The following is a 19,027-nucleotide window of genomic DNA, read 5'->3' on the forward strand; positions in this document are numbered from 1 at the left end:
CCTTGAGCCTTTAGTTCTCAATTTTATTTCTGTTTTTAAACAGCTTCTAACGGCTTGGAAATATCCCTAACAGCAAGGGCCTTGCCCCATGCAATCCAGGGGGCTCCCCTAGCAGGGCTGGGGTCCAGGCTCCAGTAACTCCCCCTCACCCACGTCAGCCATCAGGCCTATTTTCTCTCTTTCTCTGGAGACTTGGGACAGAAGAGGGTCTCCAGAGAGGGAAAATTGGGACTAAGGGATGGATGCTGCGTGGAAGGACTGAGCTCAGACACAGCTGCCTTTGTTAGTCTTAGGATATTTTGGGATTTGGTAGCATGCTCAGACAGACTGTGGGAGGGCGTAAAGAGGGGCTCCTGGACTCCTCTCTGGCCCCACGCATTTCTGGGCAGGGCCTACAGCACCCCTTCCTCTTGCCAGGCTTAGTGCACTGCCCTTATGGGCTGGGCGAATGGTAGCCTGCAGTAATCCAGCATGCCTTGCTGTGACCTGGTCAGTAAAGCTGCACTTTACTCCTGGCCTAGGCAGGGTAGGTGGGTCATCAGGAAGGGGATAACGATTCAGACCTGAGAATGCCCCACTGTCTCCTACCATAGGGCTTGGGACCTGCCTGTATCAACCCCTTACCAACTCTCACCTAAAGGGAATAATACAAGGGCATCTCTTTGTGAGGAGGAGCAAACCTGGGAATTTAAACCCCAAGCATGGGCAGAGCTAGGCCCCTGGTCAGAGACACCTCAATGCATGCACTAAAGCAGCAGGGGCAGCTCAGCCAGAGAGTAGGGGCCCACAGGGCTAGATCTACCCTCCCCCAAATCTTCTCCACACCCATGGTAACCATGGAAACATAACCTCCCCCCTCCTGCCAGCTGCCTGGGTTTAGACAACCAGGCCTGGCCCACCTCCACCCAGCCAAGGCCTGAACTGACACCAGGCAGGCCAGAGTGGCCGCAGGAAGAACTGGGATTGGGCGATTTGGTGAGTCCAGGCTTCCAGCGCAGCTTGGGAGGACTACCACAGGAGCCTCCATGCCTTGCTGCCTGGGCTGGGGTCAGAGAGGGCTTCCTCAGCCAGTGGCGGGCCAGCAGAGCCAGCAGCATGGCTCGGGACGCCCTCTTCCTGTGGGCTAACAGCTACTGTGGGGCAGTAGCCCTTGCTGCAGAAGCAGCAGCCTCTGGCCCTCACTGACGGGGCTTTCTGGCTGCTGCTCCTCCTGCGCAGGCTGCTCAGCTAGCCCCCCAGGGCTGAGGATGTACCGATAGTCACTGGGGGTGCCCCCTATCGCCCCCACACCACTGCCATCCCCAGCCCCGCCGCTGGCCTGGTCCCTGCCAGGCAGCTCCAGGCGGCCTCCCTCCGCAGGCTCCTCGGCTCTCTCAAGGTTGATATACAAGGGGTCCTGGCTGGTGGACAGCACTGACAGGTGGCCCAGGATGCTCTCCAGCTCCATCCGTAAGCATGTGAAGCTCGGGCGCTGCTTGGGGTCAGCGCTCCAGCACTGGTACATGAGCTCATACCTAGGCAGACAGAAGGGTATGGGGAGACAGTGAGGAGCCCAAAGGGGAAGCTGAGGCCCCTTAAACATACAGAACCAGGAGTTTGAAAACTTTTCTTTAACACACCCATATAAAGCACTTACTATGCATCAGGCACTCTTCTAAGTATTTTACACGTATTATTTAATTCGCACAAATAAATGTGTGAAATAAATGATCCCGATTTCACCAATGTGGAAACTGAGGCCGAGAGAGGTTAAAAACCTTGACTAAGGTCACACACGTAGAAGCAGGTAGAAAGTGAGGTTCCAAGAGTCCCTCCTATGTTATATTGGGAGGGGGCACTAGGAGTGTTTTTGTCTTGCAGAACACAGCTTGGAGTCACTGTTATTTTAATGGAAAGGATTTGAATAGCCGCCCTTTGTCCTGAATCCTCACCCACTCAGGCAGACTTAAATCTTCATTGTTCACGGACACATTTGAACCTAGAAAAGCTTCCAGCCCTCTCCCCCGGGCAGGAACACTTTTTACATACACATTCAGGAGCCTTACAGATTCCCTGAGGTCTTATCCCTGTTCCTGGGGAATGCCTCAGGCTTAAGGAAGAGAAAAAAAAAAGAAGTAACTGCAAGAGGCTGAGACCAGATCCAGGCAGCGCAAATGCCTGACTCCCTTGTGCCCACAACAGGAAGCCCTAAATGCTCCCCACACACTAGCCTTCCTGACAAGGGCCCCCAATGATGGGAGGAATGGTGCCAGACATCGAGGAGGCCATGGAAATGGTCGGGGCCATGAGTACGTGGCCAGGCTGGGATACACTGTCAAGGCTGTGCTAGGAGCCAACTGGCGCCTGTCCACCAGGCTGCCTGGTAGGAAGCCAGCGCCCGCCCTGTTGACAACAGTAGCTCCAGCCTGGGAGGCAACTAAGTAGGGCCTGGTCCCCACTGCTCAGCAAAGCCTCTACAGCTCCAGATCTTCCTTGTGGCTACAGCCACAAGGAGACCTCGGATCCTGCCATGTCCTGAGCTGTGCTGAATAAGTAGGAGGTGTAAGGCCTAGCTAGTGCGCTCAGATTTCCCTCTGACACACAGTCCAGGTTCAGGGCACTTCAAGCTCACTGCCCTAGAGAAACAGGACTCCACCATTCGGGCTGAGACTTCCTCTACCTATCCATGTTTCTTGGACCTCTGGTGGTCCAACCGCACAGCAAGAAATAGGGAGCAGATTCCTTCACTGGATCAACGTGGATGCCCTCCCCCCGGTACTAGTGAAAAGGTCCTCCAGGGCGCCAGGGAAACTCTGGCTTGCACAGTGTGGGAAATAACACTAGAACAAATTCCATTTGGTGTCATGGTTAAAAGGCACATATTCCAAAATCACAGAGATCTAGGTTCACATCCCAACTCATCTACTTAATAGCTGTATGACCTTGGCCATGTTACTTAACCTCTTTAATCTCAGTTCCTCATCTACAAAACGGTGATAATGACAGACTTTTCCTAACAGGGTTAGAGGGGGATTACCTGAAAGAATGCCTGTAAAGTACCCAGCTAATGCTGGTAACACTGTCTTCCAGTCACGAGGGGCTCACAACACTCCCCTATTCAGTGGGTGTATCCCTACCCTGTCCCACTCCCAAAGGCTCCAGGCTCCCAGAAAGGAAAGAAGGCAGGTCCCTTCTCCCCAGGATCTTAGGTCTCTCCACTCCCTCAAGAGGAGGCCAACCTCCCGCCCCCAGCGCCCCCTCCTTGTCTAGCAAGGAATGTGATAGAGCAGCAGTTTTTTCTTGCCCTGATGCAGCCCTCTCTGAGGGGGAGGGAGGGCTCAGCCTAGGAGGTTTTCTTAGACTAGTTGGGGACTGAGAAGTAGCGGGGGTGGGAAGAAGGTGACAGAAACTTGCACTGTTGCTCAACCCTGTACCTTCTGCCCTCAGGGTTCCTGGTTCCTCCTGAAAACTGGAGAAAACATGTAAAAAAAGGTAGAACAAGAAACACAGGATGGGAAAGGGAGAGAGAAAGAAAACAGGAGGTGGCAGATAAAGAGGCAGTTTGGGGTCCCTCTAATGACAAGGACCAAAAAACAAAAGGTCCAACTGAGGTTCTGAGCTCCCACTGGACCAGCAGCTGTGCTGGCAGCCAGCACCTGAACCCCCAAATTCCTATTTCCTCCCAGAATCCCCTTCCCAGGGCACTCACACGTCCTCTATACACTCTGGAGGCTGTTTCAGGCGGTTCCCGCCGATGAGGTAGTTGTAAATCTCAGCATTCTCAATGCCAGCATATGGCGTCTGCCCACGCGTCATGATCTCCCACATGGTCACCCCGAAGGCCCACTGGGAAAAAGCGAGGTTGGAGGGGAGATGTCATTAGGCTCCCTGAGCTGGGCAGAACCCTAAGACAAGCACATCTTAGAGCATAGAGGTGTTATAAGGGGGCAGCCAAAGCCCAGAGACCTGGCTAGGTCCCTGAGGATTCTAAAGTTCCACCCACACACTGGGCCACACTGCTTATGTTACCACCAGGCCTCACTGTGCTCCCCGGCTCACCACGTCACTGTGCACAGTATATAGGTTGTCAGCCAGGCTCTCCAGGGCCAGCCACTTGACGGGTAATTTGGAGGCACAGCCCTGGCGATAGTAGTCCCCGCTATAGATCTTCCGGGAGAGCCCAAAGTCAGCCACACACACCGTCATGTCTTCTGCCAGCCTGTGAGGGGTGTTGGAGGGTGGAGTCAGCCTTCCCCCATGCTGGCAGCCATACTAAAATCAGAGTATCTTTGCTCCCCAGCTGTCCCCACGCATAGCAGATACAGTCCCAGGCGAGAACTGACCATTAGTCTTCCTGTCATTAGCTGCTCGTTCCCACCCAAGCCCTCCGGAATTCACATACATGCAATTCCGAGCAGCCAGGTCTCGGTGGATAAAGTTCCGGGAGCTCAGGTACTCCATGCCACAGGCAATGTCCACCATGAACCGGACCAGGGTCTGCAGGGGCAGGTTCTGGTGGGGCAGACAGAGCAAACTCAGGCTAGATCTGCCCACCCAGCCAGGGCAAGATGAATGGGGTTCCCTGGGGCTTCTCTGGCCAGAAAGCCTAATGACTGTCCTTGGAATTAATGAAAGGAGGGGGATGGAGGGACTTCCCAAGACAAAGAAGCTTTGGCAGACCTGAGAGAGAGACAGCACCCAAGAGTCAAGACATTCCTCATGTGGGATTCCACAGATCTCTTCTCTCAGAAAGGGCCCTTGCCCAGACTAAAATGCCCAGCAGGGCTCTGAGGGAGAAGGAAGCCTTCTAGCATAAAAAGGGTAAAACCCAACCTGCCTCTTCCCAACCAGCTTGATCAGCCCTGCTCACCAAGCCAAATTCTCTCCCAGGGTCTTTGTCCCTTTCCAACTCCTGGCCATTCCACCCCAGGCACTCACAAAGGGATTCTCCCCAATCCGGGAGGCGAGCAGGAAGGCGTGCAGGTCCCCATGCTTCATGAAGGGCAAGATGACCATGGGGATAGGGAGACGGCCTTTGGCTCTGCTTCGGAGGCTCACCCCTGGGGACAAGGGAGAGTCAGAAGCAGGGCACATAAACGTCAAGAGACAGCTTAGGGGTCTGCGTGAGCCTCCCAACTGCTAGGTCCTACCTCTAGCCCTGGCTCTGTTCCTTCTCCATAAGTCCACAGTGGCCTGGTGACTACTCAAGATTTGGCTGCCCCTAGATCTCTGGAGCATCTTCTTGTCCCCTCCTTCTCTGCCTCTGTTCAAACGGGCAGTCTTCATGTGCAGACCTTTGGTACAGGGCCTGCACACTAAATTCCTTACCTGAGTCTGATCAGATTTCAGCCAGGACTCTCCTTGCTATTTTGCTATCTGCTTATTCACCACGTAAGTTCAAACTTCTCTCCCACAGGCTGCCCTCCCACCTTGGCGGAACACAGTTTTAGCTCTATTGTTTATCTGCCTCCCCTAAGAAGGAGCTCACCAACAAGCTTGGCCACATGTGGGTGGTCAAATTCCTTCATGCAAGCTGCTTCCCTGAGGAATTCTTCAATGTCGCTGGAAGCAATGATGTCAGCTGGAAAAAAAGATAGGAGAGAGGGAATGAGGGAGATGTGCCCACAATTCTGATCCAAGACTCCTAGGCTTTGTCCTTCCTGGGCTTCCCAGGGGGTTCAGGAAACAGACTGGCATGAGCAGGAGAAACCCCCATGGAGTGGGGCTATCCAACAACCTCTCTGCTTGCTAATGGTCTTCCCTTTGGTTTAGATAGTCCAGAAGCTCAAGCAACCACAGCTTTAATCACCCTGAATGAGCTCAGGAGTCACTGCTGATGGCAGAGAGCAAAGGCTAGGGCACAAACTTGTGTGGGTTTATGCCTTTGAATTATTCACAGGGCACAGGCAGCATCCTACTTAGTGATGAGTAACTCTTCTTGGAAAGTCTAAGGACCCAGCAGAGCCTGCTTCTGTATCAGTCACCCCTTCCACTTCTCACTCCATGTCTACTACTCTTCACTCACCTTTCAGCATCTTGACAGCCACTTTCACAAAGGAGCCATCCTCTTGCTTCAGCTGGGCCTCCCGCACTGAACCAAACTCTCCTAGGAACCGACCCAAATGACGGTGAGGCCACCTTGCCCTACTGCCTCCCACCTCCTTTCCTCCCAGGTGACCCTTCACAGGGACACAAATCACTAGACTCTGGGGACATTGCAGGAGGCTCCTTTGTCTGCAGCCAAAGGGAGTATGCTGGGAGTGCTCCTCAGTCCTCCTCATCCCCAGCCACCATTCCTCCAAACATCCCAAACTCAGGCATTTACAAATAGATCCTGTTTATAGGAGCTGCCCTAAATCTACACCCCCAAAGTGACAGGAGCAACCAAACACACCCAGATATGGCAAACTCCACTCCTGCCAATCACTGTGCAGCCCCACACACCTTTGCCCAACATCCGGCCTAGGGTAAACTGCTGCTCTGGGATGAGCACATCCTCCAGTTTGTCCTTGAGTTCATCACTGATGCCCAAGCTGTCCACTGTGGGGAGAGGGGTGGTAAGAAAGGAGAGGGGCCTCTCCTGCTCCTGACTCGTACCCCCGGCTCCACCCTCAGTGCAGACATGAGCTTAGTTTAGCTCTCCCATAGCTGGGATGGAGATATCCATGAGGGTAGATCAGACACACTGGTCAAATTAATGAGCTAGCAAAAAGAATGTAGTTAGGGGCTCTCTCCCTCTCTCTCTCAAAAATAAACAAATAAACATCAAAAAACAGGGTGGCTCAGTCGGTTAAGCCTGTGACTCTTGATTACGGCTCAGGTCATGATCTTACGGTGGGGGGATCAAGCCCCCCATAGATGGAGCCCTTTGTCAGGCTCAGGGCTGGGTGTGGAGACTGCTTGGGATTCTTTCTGTTCCTCCTCAGCTCAGGTGAACTCTCTCCCTCTCTCTCAAAAATAAATAAATAAACATTAAAAAAGAAAGGAAGAAAAAAAGACAGTCCATTTTTCCTCCTATGATTCCCCACACTCACGTGTGGCTTCGATGCGCTCAGGCCTTTCCCGATTGAAGGACCGGGCTGCCCGGAAGTGAACGGCTGGCTCCCCCCGGGCCATGACACTGTCAAAGGCTTGCCTAAGAAGAAACCCAGGACTTGGAATCAGCTCCAAGATCTACAGTCACCACTTGCCTCTCCCTCCATGTCCTTACCCCCTTACCCGAACCGTGTCTCCTTCCGCCTCTTTCGAAGCAGGATGAGGGCCAAGGCAGCAGCCGTCACTAGGGCTGTCAGCACACCCAGGACTACAGGCACCCAGGATGTACGGCTATGGGGAGGGCCCTGCTGGCCTGTGGGAGACAGGGGGAGTGGCATGAGCTAGGCTGACATAAAAGAGTCCCTTTAGAATTTTCCAATGATGGCCATCTGGTCTGGTCAAGAGGTTCTCTTAAGTCAATAAAAGTCCCAAGTGGAAAGCAGCTCCAAAGGAAGACCCAAGAGTTCCTATCCTGTCAGTGATTGGCCCTGGCTATTGGGACTTACAACTCGACCAGAGATTCCTATGCTAGTCCTGTGGCAGGGGGAGGAGAATGACTTTTAGTTTAAATACCAACCCTGGCCTCAACTGCTGAGTCTTTGGGTCTATTAGCAGGAAAGGTACTGCCAGCCTCCTTCCACCAGTCTAGGTTGCCCTTGAAAGCCTTGCTCCCCTGTGCCCTTCCCCTGTAGGTCTTACCTGCATGGTCGTGAGAAGAGACCACCAGTGGCTGACTCCAAGGCCCACAGCCAACTGCATTGGAGACGCACACACGCACAGTCAGGTCCTTCTGGGGATCCCAGCCTGTCAAGTTGGCCCTGGTCCCCTCCACTGTCAGCTCACCCTGCAGCCAGGAAAAGCCCCCATCCCATACTTGAGTCTGAGGAAAAGGCCTCCAGCTGGGGCCTGAAAGTCAGAAAAAGGTCTAGCTAGGAACACAGGAGGCAAGGGACACTGTGGGTTCAGGGGCTTCAGGAACACAACATGCTGGGAGTCATCACATTCCTGCTCCAGGCTGCAGAGTCCTCTCCTGAACACAAACAAGGCTCAGTCCTGGCTGGCAGAGGTGGGGGATGGGAGGGAACTAGGCTTGGGATAAGATGGTCTTATCTGCACCCTCCCCTCCCCAATTGGTGCAGGAATGTGCTTCCTGCTTTACAAACAAAGCAGCCACCCACCGGATGCAATCCTAACTGGAGACACCATCCAATAAGGAGGGAAGAAGCCTGCAGGGGGAGGTGGGGAAAAGTGGACTCCCTCTCACTCGAGTGGTGGGAGGCTGAGCCCACCAAGGACGGCCATTCAGAAGCTCTAAAGGCCTTAGAGCCCTGAGAGCTGACTCTGGTACACCTGAAGAATGGAAGCTTGTCTCCCCTTACCTGGGTGCCCCTTACCTGGGTTCCGTTGTCTTGAACCCAGGACAGCTTATAGGGTCCCAGGGGGCCTTCCAAAGGGCCCTCAGGGATCACTTCTTCCCACTCCAGGATGAGGCCTGAGTCTGTGCGGATGGCATGGAGGTTCTGAGGAGCGCTGGCTGGGGCTGTACCCGAAGAGAGAAGGCTACTAAGAGCCCTGCCCTTCCCACTATCACTATCCCATGCTGGCCTTTGGAACCAACTCCCAAGAACTACACAGCTCAGAGAGCTACGGGTGGGGTTTAAAGCTTGCCTCCCAGTCCTGACTGCTCTCACTTTTAATCCTGTGGAGGACCAGTGAGTAAAGGCAGGACCCACAGCACCCTGCTAGGTACAGGGCTGCTCTTGGTTACTGCCTCAGGAGCATCCTTCACCACTTCCCCCTCAAAGCCCCACCAGGCTCTTTGCAATTGCTAAGAGAAATACAAGCAAGTTCCTATCATAGGATCTTTGCACTTGCTAAGCCCTCTTCTGCATTGATTCCCCCCGGTGTGGCTCCTTCCTTATCATTCAAACCTCAGTCTCTTTACGGGGGTATGCCTGGACCACCCTGGGGCACTCTTTATCAATCTTTTCTGGTATTATCTGATCTTTTCTAATCTGCTTGTCTGTTCCACCCCCCTAGAACTAAAGCTGCATGGGAAGGGAGCTGGATTTATCTAGTTCATAGGCATGCAGCAGACACTCAGTGTTTGCTGAATGAGGCAGGAATCTCTTTTTCGGGTAGCTTCTCTCTCAAGCAACCTCATTCAGAACTGGAGCCAACATCACCTCTTCCCCACTGGAGCCCTGCCCAGCCACTTTGCTAAGTCCCTTACCTAGACCCTTTGTCCGGAAGGGCACCCAGTCAGCATATGGAGAAGGCCCCAAGGCATTGGCACAGCGCACCCTGAGACTGTAGTTGGTGGCAGGTGCCAGGTCCCGGAGCAGGCAGGTAAAAGGCGGCACAGGGACCACAACAGCCAGGACTTCCCAGTCTCCTGGTGCCTGTGTCACCTACAGAAAAGCAGCAAAGTAATGAGGGAGAGAACAGAGATAGAAAATGGTATTGTGGCATAGGCATGGGGGGTGGGGGATCTTGAGTTAATGACTCCTCCAAGCCTATCAGCAAACACTTGCAACCCACCCCCTCCCACCGCCCACCACTCCAATAACACACCAGGTTCCACATCTCCATGCATTTGCAAATGCTGTTCCTTTGCTTGGAATGATCTTGCTTGCTCTTCATAGGAAAGTCCAACTCATCTTTTAAGATTGAGTGCAAATACCACTTTTTCTATCAAAGACTTTCTCATCTACTCCAGAAAACTCATGCCCTTTTATGCTCAGTTCATAATTGGGTTATAAGAGTTATCATGTATTGTAACAGTGCAAAGTCTCAGTTTCTCAAGGGCAGAGTAACTGAGAGCCTAGGGGCACCATGAACCAAGACTTCACCTTACATTTTGGGGGCCCAGGGCAAGAGTACAAATGGAGACCCACGTACCATGGGGCTAAATATTTAAATGTTATAGGGGCGCCTGGGTAGCGCAGTCGGTTAAGCGTCCGACTTCAGCCAGGTCACGATCTCACGGTCCGTGAGTTCGAGCCCCGCGTCAGGCTCTGGGCTGATGGCTCAGAGCCTGGAGCCTGTTTCCGATTCTGTGTCTCCCTCTCTCTCTGTCCCTCCCCCGTTCATGCTCTGTCTCTCTCTGTCCCAAAAATAAATAAACGTTGAAAAAAAAAAAATTTAAATGTTATAAATCAGCTAACAAATTATTAAATAAAATATTCCGTCTTCGTATATTGACAAATAAAGCTTCCAAACAACCTGGAAGGTCAGGTTTGCATTTATAAACCTCTGATTCCTTTAATTCCCAAGCCAGAATGTGGTGGCACAAGACGAAGCCTCCGAGCCAAGGGTCTGTACCAAGAGGAACATCAGATGCCCGGGTGTGGACAATGTTGCCTGCATACCCATCCCCCACAATGGCTGCCCTTTGGACTTAGAGGTGCACAAACCAAAGATGAGCCAGGCCCTGGAAGCAGACTGGGGACCATAAGGCAAGACATCCCTAGTATCTAGAATATGGTGTAGTGTGGCAGTTGGGGAAAGGGAAGGGGGTGTCCTCATGATCTAGATAGGCATATCCCCTTGGCTCTACAGACTCCTTGCCCAGGGGCAAGGGGTACAGCCAAAGAAAGGCCACAGTGGCATCCTCTAAATGGTATAGACCAGAGTAGCAGGGACCTCTCCTGCCAGGGGCGGGGGACTGCCTAGAACAGTTTCAAAGTGTTCATTAAATACCTTTGAGTAAACAGATGAAAATAAGGCTTCATGCATTGCTTCTTGTTTTTGTTATTACCTTACCCAGATTTTCCACTCTCTGGTGTTTAGAACCCCTCAGATCCCCTTGTTCTCTTTGGCATGAGTCAGGGGGTGGGGCATAAGGGTACAGGTATCAGCTAAATCAAAGGTTTGGGTTTTTGCCGACATAAGAAAAATCCTTCCAGGCATCCCAAATCTGCTCTAGTGATCTGCTTTCCAGCCTGAAGAATGTACAGGTTAGAGCCAACTTGCCAAGTCACTTGGTTACCAGAGTACCCTATAATAAGGGACAGTGGGTTGAGTTGTTCCTGGTAAGACAGCAACACCTGAACAGGGCCAGAAACCAAGTCCTATGGGCAAGTGTAGGTAAAAGTGATACCACTGCGAACAAAGTGCCACCAAGGCAGCCACAGAACAAACATGGCCAGGAGAGTCTGTCCTCCCTCTCAGCCTACCTGGACCGTACATGACTGGAGCAGGGCTAGGCCATCAGCACCTGGTGTCCAGGCCACACTAGCATTGCTGCTGGAGAGCTTTGTCACTGTGATGTTGAAGGGGGCTGCGGGCAGTGCTGTGGACAGGGAGTGAGAGTCAGTGCCCTGGAGTTCAGTGCCCATCAAGGATATGAGGAAGCAGAAGGCATGGGAGTCAAGCCTTGAGTCCCTCCCTAAGGTCTAGAGTTTCCCCCAACCTAACGATGGCTACTCAGCACTCCCAGGACCATAGTAATATACAAGCCAAGCAACCAGTAAGGGATAGCTGCTCATACCCAGGAGGGTGCGTTGGCTGGAGAGAGAGGTCGCCTCTCTATGAATCAGGGGCCCTGTCTGACCAAGGAATAGGGTAAGACAGTGGGTGCATGTGGGGACAGCGCCTCGGCCTTGAGAGATACAAATGAGAAGCTGTCCCTGCAGCCATAAGCCATTCCTCCACACACTGGCTCTCTCCCTCCCTTTTCCCTCCCTTTGCGCATACCAGCCCTTTGGATCTCCTCTATCAACCTGCTAGGCTGTTTTCCCCAGCCCCATTCCCTCCACAGGGGCTGGCAGAAGCAAGGTTGGGCATGAGCCTTGACCATCTCCTGCTCGCTCCCTCTCTCCCTCCCTCGCAAGGACTCTGCTTCGTGATGGGAAATCTGCTGTGACGTCAGGTTTCTATTCTCATCTCAGCCACGGCAGGGTCTCAGGTGCCCTCACTAGGGATGGAGCTCTGCCAATTAACCCCTCACCCCTCAGATCCCAGCAGGGCTGCGGGAAGCTAGAACACCAAATGACTGTAACTTCATCAGCTGGCTGAGAACGCCCCTGACTCGCCCACTCTCCTTCCCTCCCTCCCTCCCCCCCACCAGTCCTCCTGCCAGTCTTCCTACCTTGAAGGCGAACAGTGGCTGGGCGAGAAGAGGCCAGGCCTTTAAGGTTGTGAGCTTCACAGGAGAACACTGTGCTCTGGGTCACCCCTGAGGCCAGAAAACCTCAGTCAGCGCCCCCCAAGCAGCAACTTGCATTTATTCTGGGACCACCAGGGAAGGGGGATATGTAGGCTCTGGATCTGAGTATCCTAGAAGTCCCTCAAGCCAGAGGGAAGGGCTAAACAATGGGATATGTTGGAAACAACAGGGACTTTGGAGTCTAATGCGCCTGGATATAAACCCCAATGCTGGGGCTCTGTCTTCTCATCTCCCAAATGGGAGAATTGTGAGAACCAAATGACGTAACACACATAAATTGCATGGCACAGTGAACACTTGAGGAATGTTCTACTACTCCCCCCTACCTCAATCCCACCTCCTGAAGATAGCACAAAGCTCCCTCCCTTTTCTGTTCACTCCTTTATTGCACATTCCAGAGCCCTTCTTTATTTGCTCTATGCCTTATCGTTGTTACATTTGCAGATTCTTTGCCTTGCAATAGTTCTCAGTTCTTTATGCATGTGTCTTGTCTCCCCAATTACACTAATTCCTTGGGGGCTGGACTGATGGCTTCTATTTCTTTTGTATTCCCTAGATCCCCCGTGGTGCCTAGCACAGTGTGATGTGTGGAGTAGGAGTTCAGTGAGTGCTTATTATCAGGCTGGCTGTCTGAGGTCCCAACCACGTACATCTGGAGAAAACTGAACCCAAACTTCCCTCTAATCTGCTCCAGCCCAGCACCTCCTCATCAGGTCCCGCAGCCCACCTCTTCTCAAGATTCATATTGCTAGGGCACTTGGCACAACAGAACCTGTCCCTCCCACCTTCCAGTGTGTGAGACCAAGCTCAGATTCTCAACTTTTTTGGTCAGTTCAAGCCTCAACCAGGAACTTTAGCTTTATTTCACAGATAAGTGAACCTCACGAGCCTCAGTATGTGTGTGAGGATCTTGGGGTCCAGGTGGGTGTGCATTACTGCTTTGGGTGTATCTGTGTGGAGGTATGGATAAATATAGTTATTTGAGAAAATGTCTAGAAATTTCTGGAAAGGGCCATTAGGAGAGGCGGCTCCTGTATCTTTGTGCTGCCACCCCCCACCTTTCCTTCTCCCTGCCATTCCCCACTCTGCAGCCCCAGACTCTTGTCTTCTAGGCAAGTCTGCCAGACACTCCTCCTAGTTCTGCGTGGGCTGGTTCCTGGCTCCTTCCCTTGGGAGGGGTGGGGGGAATGGGTGCCCCTGGCTCCACACGATTCCATCTCCCAGGGCCAGCTGTGCATGGCCTGGACTACTGTGAAAGACAGGGAGAGGCTCCAGCACCCTCCAAACACACCCAGCAGGATCACCACTAATCGGCCTATCTGCCAGCCTAGCACACCTGACTCAATGAGCTTAGTAATGGTGCAGGTCAGGTACCCAGGCACTGGGGTGTTTTCTGGACATTCACAATACCATACCTGGTGATTTACACAGATTTGAACTCTGCCAGCCTCACCACCCCTGCTCAAAGCCCCTCCTGATGCTGCTCACCTGTTACATTTAAAACAGAAGGAGAGGGAGCAGGTCCCCCAACCTTTGTGCCTCCTCTCCACCAGACAATGGTAACAGGTTCAGGGGGACCCACGGCCTCACAAGACAGCTGGAAAGGGGCATTGGGTGGCACTGCCAGATCTTTTGGCTCCACAGTGAAAAATGGCACACCTAAGGAGAAAGGGGGGGTGGGGAATGAGCCTTGCCACCTCTCAGTTTCCAACCACCCCAAACCACAAGTTTGCTACCATTTGTAGCCCTCTATGCAGAAGGTCCCACAGGCCCTTATGATTGGGTCAACTGCAGAACAGGCCACCTAGCTGGAGAGGGAGCTTCTCTTCTTTGGGCACCTTAGGAATATACTTTATGCTGTCCTCTTGGGCATGGTAGCTTCTCTCTTCCCAGACCTGCTCTGACAGCCCTTCTCAGAGCAAGGGAGGAGGCAGAGGGTGGAGAGTGGGGGAGGGCCAGAAAGGGAGGGGGAGTGGGCGGAAGCTTTAGCAGAGTTCTGCTGGCAGGCCCCAGATCCCGTTCAGGGCCCTTTGTTACTTTCTTAGTCACTTTGTTTTCCTGGGCTGAACAGCTCTGAGCTCCCGCAGCTGCAGATCCTTCCTCCCCTCCCCCATCCCTCCTGGCCTGGCCACTTGGCAAAACAGGGTCCAGCCCCAAATGGGTGGTTGAGGCTTGTTGCTCAGACAACTGAAACTGACTGCACCCCATAGGTTGTAAGTCCTAGTTGCCCCCTTGGCTCTGAAATACCCAGATTCCAATGGGTATGGTGTTCCAATGTCTGGGGAAGGCCTGGAGCCTGGTCAGTCAGGCCCCAGAGGGAGTTGGGCAGCCCAGCTTCCACCAAGCTTTCTTCTGCAGAGGTGTGGTCACTAGCAGACAGCACCTGCTCCAGGCCAACATGCCCACCTGTGTCCCTGCCTCCTCACCTTCTACCGTGAGCCACACTGGCTGGGAGGTCTCGGTTTCTCCCCCATCCTCCACCTGGCACCAGTACCGGCCTGCATCAGAGCGCTCCACTGACTTCAGGCTGTGGAAACAGGACACCAGGCTCGCCTCCCAGGGTCAAGAGGGGAAGCTGTGCTGAGCAGACTCAGTGGGTTCAGCCTGCCCCCACTTCTGGATGTTTCCAAACAATGCCGAGAAAAAAAAAAAAAAACAAAAAACCCAGACCTCTGGACAGCAGCATTGCCCCAGTTCCCAAGCCCCCCCCATAAAGCATAACCTGCCCCCAGGCTGGCATGCCACACCTTCCCCCACAGTCCTGCACCTGAGGAAGCCAATCCAGTGCTGCTCACTGACTGGGATGTACACCTGATCCACACTCTGGACCACAGCCCCGTCCTTCACCCACTGTATCTCAGGCTCCTCCATTCCCTCCACACTGCAGTTGAGCTTCACCGGCTGCCCCTGAGATACTGTCAGCTTCACCGGGGCTCCCATGAGCTTCAGGCCTGAGAGGTGGGAAGGAGAAGGTGTCAGTATGCTTGAGAGGGCCCCTGTCTCTGGAAATATCACCTATTCTCTTCCAGAACGTAATTTCTGGGTCGGAGGGCTCATTCTCAGCTAATGGTCAAGAAAGTAGATGTTGGACAGGGTGGGAAGGAAGGTGGCCTGGGCCTTGTCTGGGGAGAGGAATGTGACAAGCTCTCCAGGCACCATTTCTGCCACTGTCAAGTTCCCCCCAGCTCTAAGATAGTTACCTCTTCCGCATACTTCGCTACTGGGCAATGTTAAGTTCAAGCCCAACCACCAGAAGGAAGACAAGCCAGGCTGAAAAGGTGGGGCATTCTTATACACCTGGGGCAGGGTACTGCCCTGGGAATGACTGCTGCACCCATCTAGTGCAACAGGCGGCCAGCTCCCTGCCCAAGGTCTCAGGCCAGAACTCACACTGCTGTTGGCACCCCCCTACCTCAACCCGCATCCCACCTTGGCAAATGAAAGGAGGCTGAGGAAGAGAAGGAGGGGGTGCTCCTCTGAAGTGGAGAACATATGGCTACAGAACCACGTCAGATCAAACACATGGCAGCCTTCCTGGCAGCCACCCGCTCTATTAATACCTGAATGTGTGCAGGGGCGGGTGCTAGGGAGGTAGGAGGTAGAAGGCAGGGGAGGGGCCCTGAACAGGGAGTCCAAGACCCCTGAGCTACTGTCACACCAACAGGAGCCACCCTGTGGAGCACTACCTTCTGCAGGCATCCACACACACAAGCGCGTGCACGCGAACACACACACACACACACACACACACATACACACACACACACACACACCCCTCCTGGTCTTCTGGTATGTTTTTAAGCAGAGAGGGGCAGGTGAACTATCCACATAGCTGAATCCAGTCCTGCTTCTTCCTACCCTTTGCTGCGCAACTCTAGGCAAATTCCTTGGCTCCCTAATTCTGAGATATACCCTTTCAGCTTGTAAATACTTGTCACTCTTTCCCTTCCCTTCTCTGAGAATCTGATATACCAGGGAGTGCTGTCTCAAAACAAGGTGCCAGCTCCATGGCTGCTACTTTAGCCTGTGTCACAGGGCCAGTCACAGGGCAAGGAGGGATAACCTCACACCCCATACACACCCAACAGTCCCAGAGGGGTGTAGTGTGAACTTGGAGATGCAGAGTGCTGTGAGGAGCACTCCCACAACCGGCAAATGCTTCAGTGGCCATGTGGGAACAGGAGGCTAACCCCTACAAAGACCAGCAACCTTCCTCCAACCTATCCTCTCCAACAATCCCCGCTTCAGGAAGCTTTGAGTGGGTACAGGACCTAGAGTATGTACAGATGTTTTCTGTGACCGGGCACCCTCACAGCCCCTGTACCCTCAATGGTGCAGGTGTGCCTCCTGGCTGTTCAGTCCAGCTCCAGTGGTTTCAGAGTGGGACCTTCGTGTGTAGGGTGGGCAGAATTGGGGTCTCCAGGACGGGGAGCGGAGAGTAAACATCTAGGTACGTCGAGGCGGGAAAATCCAGTCCCGAACACCCCCCTCTGACCGCTCAGCCCACAGCCCCACTCCTTTCCCTTCCACCCGAAGAGCCCCGGACGCGAGAAAGTTGGGGGTGGGGCCCCGGCCCGAGAGCCGGCAGCGGACCCGGCGCAGAGCCGACTCCCCCACCCCGCGTTGCCCCCAATCTCGGCCTTCCAGCTCCGGTCCCCCCACCCAACTCTCCGGCCCGCCCAGGCCCGGGGCTCGCTCGGCTCGGCTGCGGTTCCTCGGCGCCCACCCGGCCGCGCCCCTCCGCAGCCCCCAGCGTTCCGCCGCCTCCCGACCAACCCCTACCTGCGGCCGCGGGCTCAGCGAGCAGCAGAGCGGCCAGACTCGCCAGCAGCAGCAGCGGCGGCGGCGGCGGCGGCGGCGGCAGCGGCAGCGGCGGGAGCCCCAGCCGCCCCATGCTCCGCCTCAGCGCCATCGGCGGCGACGCCGCACCATGCCGGGCCCGGCCCGCGAGCGACAAGGGAGGAGAGAGGAGGGAGGAGGCACGGAGGAGGAGGGACGAGAGAGGAGGGCCGCGGGAGGGGCGGGGGCCGGTCCGGGGGCGGCGCTGGGGCCCGCGCCTCCGAGACCCGCGCGCGCAGCGAGTCTCGGCGGCCGCCGTCAGCAGCGCGGGGTCCCCGGGGCCGCTGATGGGCCACCGCGCTCCTTCCACAGCCGTCGCCGCCGTCGCCGCCGCCGCTGATTCATGTTCTCTGAGCCGCCGCCTCCTCACCAACCAGCCCGCCCGCAAGCCTGAGCTCGTACCGCCCCCCCGCGGAGCCTCGGGCGGCTCGCTCCGAGCGCCCACCCTGCTGCCGCCTTCCCGGCCCGCGCCCGCCCGCGGGGCTCCCCTACCGCGGCGGCACCCCGGGCCAGCTTCCCCAGTGCCGACCCGAGGATCTGCTGGTGCCCGGGTGGTGCAGCCAGCCACGCCCCTCCTTTCCCTAAACACACTCCAGCATCGTTTCAAACCTAGCACTCCTGATCCTGCCGTCAAACCTCGCTCGAGCCTCTACCGCACCCCAATTTTTTGTCCAGGCTCTGATGCTGGAACCTCGTCCCCCCTCTCAGGACATAAAGCATCTCAGTCCCCTAGATTCCCAACCATCAGAGCCCCGAAATCGTGACTCAAGGCTTCCCCCACTGGACTAACACCCCTTCGTGCTTCTTTCTTGAGGCTTTCACCCAAATTTCCCTTTTTCGCGCGCCATTTCCCACCCCTTTATCTCCAAGATCTTGAGCCTTGGGTCTCGAGTTTTCCAAGATCTTTTTGGTAATCCTCAGGTTTCATCTGACATCCCCATTGCTACTCTACATAGGCCAAAGCCCAATGGCCTATATCTTTTAGGGCTGTCATTCTTCCTAGTTGCTTCCTCTGCTTCTATCCCCCATTCCCTAGGACATGGTGTGGAAGTTGGCTACGTCCTCACAGAATCCAATAAAACATTAGCTATTATTAGTAGACCACCTTGCACACAATAGGCATTCCATAAAGAAACAGACAGATGTCTGTTAAATTAATTCATAATTGCCTCAGAGCTTGGCCTGCCCCACAGTAATCACGGGGGGATGGCTGTGCTCAAAGACATCCTGTCAGGAAGATACACAGCTGATTCCAAATGCAGCCTACCAAGAGTTTCCCTCCCCTTGCCCTTGCCTCTACCTGTCCCCTGGAGATTACTCCAGAGGGCCCTTCCAGAAGTGCTGGGTAAGGAGGAAGGACAAACCACTTAGCCTCCTGTTTCCTATAGCCACACTGGATCTTATCAGGGATTCTCCTGAGCAGCAGGGGCCTGCCTCTTCCTCCACTTGGCCCCATCAGTGAGTGCTTGCTTATTAATTATACTAATGACAACAACAACAGCAGTGCTAGTGGCAGCCTCAGACCCAGCTGGGGGCGCCCCCAGGTGGCAACACAGGGAGAGATTCCAGAAGGGCTGTCAGACTTGGCAGGGGCCTCAAGTCTGGTTTAGCTGAGCACTCTGCCAATTTTCTTGGGTACTGTGGGTGGGCTTCAGGACCCTTTCTTAAAGGAAAAGACTTGCTCCATTCCAGAATCCACAGCTTCTGAGTTTGGGCTGAGTTGGATAAGGGTAGGCAGACAACAGTCTGGAGCTGAAGCCAGGTTCGCCAGGGCCATACGACTGTGGCAAAGTGGCTGCAAGACTGCAATACAGTGGCTGCTGCAGCTCTACGCTTAAGCACTTGTCACTGCTTGAGGCCATCTCCCCCACCTCTCCTCTCTCCAGGGGATTTCAAGTTTCCCATGAAAGGCAGCCTCCTCCTATTGACTCTGTTTGACACTGGAAATACTTCTCCTAGAGGATGTTGAACCTAGAGCCCAAACCCAACCTTCCACTTTCTTTT

General features: G+C 54.3%; 1 protein-coding gene across 2 annotated transcripts; it reads right to left on the minus strand.

Moving 5' to 3' along the window:
- Nucleotides 1–2: 2 nt before the first annotated feature.
- Nucleotides 3–17,449, minus strand: TYRO3 (TYRO3 protein tyrosine kinase). Of its 2 annotated transcripts, none has more exons than XM_019442494.2 (19): nt 16,967–17,449; nt 14,952–15,135; nt 14,611–14,711; nt 13,673–13,843; nt 12,107–12,193; nt 11,193–11,308; nt 9,248–9,425; nt 8,394–8,554; nt 7,714–7,858; nt 7,198–7,327; nt 7,014–7,114; nt 6,424–6,519; nt 6,005–6,085; nt 5,468–5,560; nt 4,918–5,039; nt 4,382–4,491; nt 4,039–4,198; nt 3,689–3,825; nt 3–1,514 (listed from the first exon to the last, which is right to left on the minus strand). In XM_019442494.2, exons 1-19 carry the CDS (start codon nt 17,094–17,096, stop codon nt 1,124–1,126), a joined length of 2,694 nt encoding a protein of 897 aa, XP_019298039.2. In that variant the 5' UTR covers nt 17,097–17,449; the 3' UTR covers nt 3–1,123. The 2 variants fall into 2 exon arrangements, with proteins under 2 accessions (XP_019298039.2, XP_019298040.2); XM_019442495.2 differs by having other exon boundaries at nt 8,409–8,554; nt 16,967–17,443.
- Between the last annotated feature and the right edge of the window lie 1,578 nt (nt 17,450–19,027).

The sequence above is a fragment of the Panthera pardus genome, unplaced genomic scaffold (genome assembly GCF_024362965.1).
Source record: "Panthera pardus isolate Hobbes unplaced genomic scaffold, ASM2436296v1 HiC_scaffold_24, whole genome shotgun sequence".
Taxonomy (NCBI): Eukaryota; Metazoa; Chordata; class Mammalia; order Carnivora; family Felidae; genus Panthera; species Panthera pardus.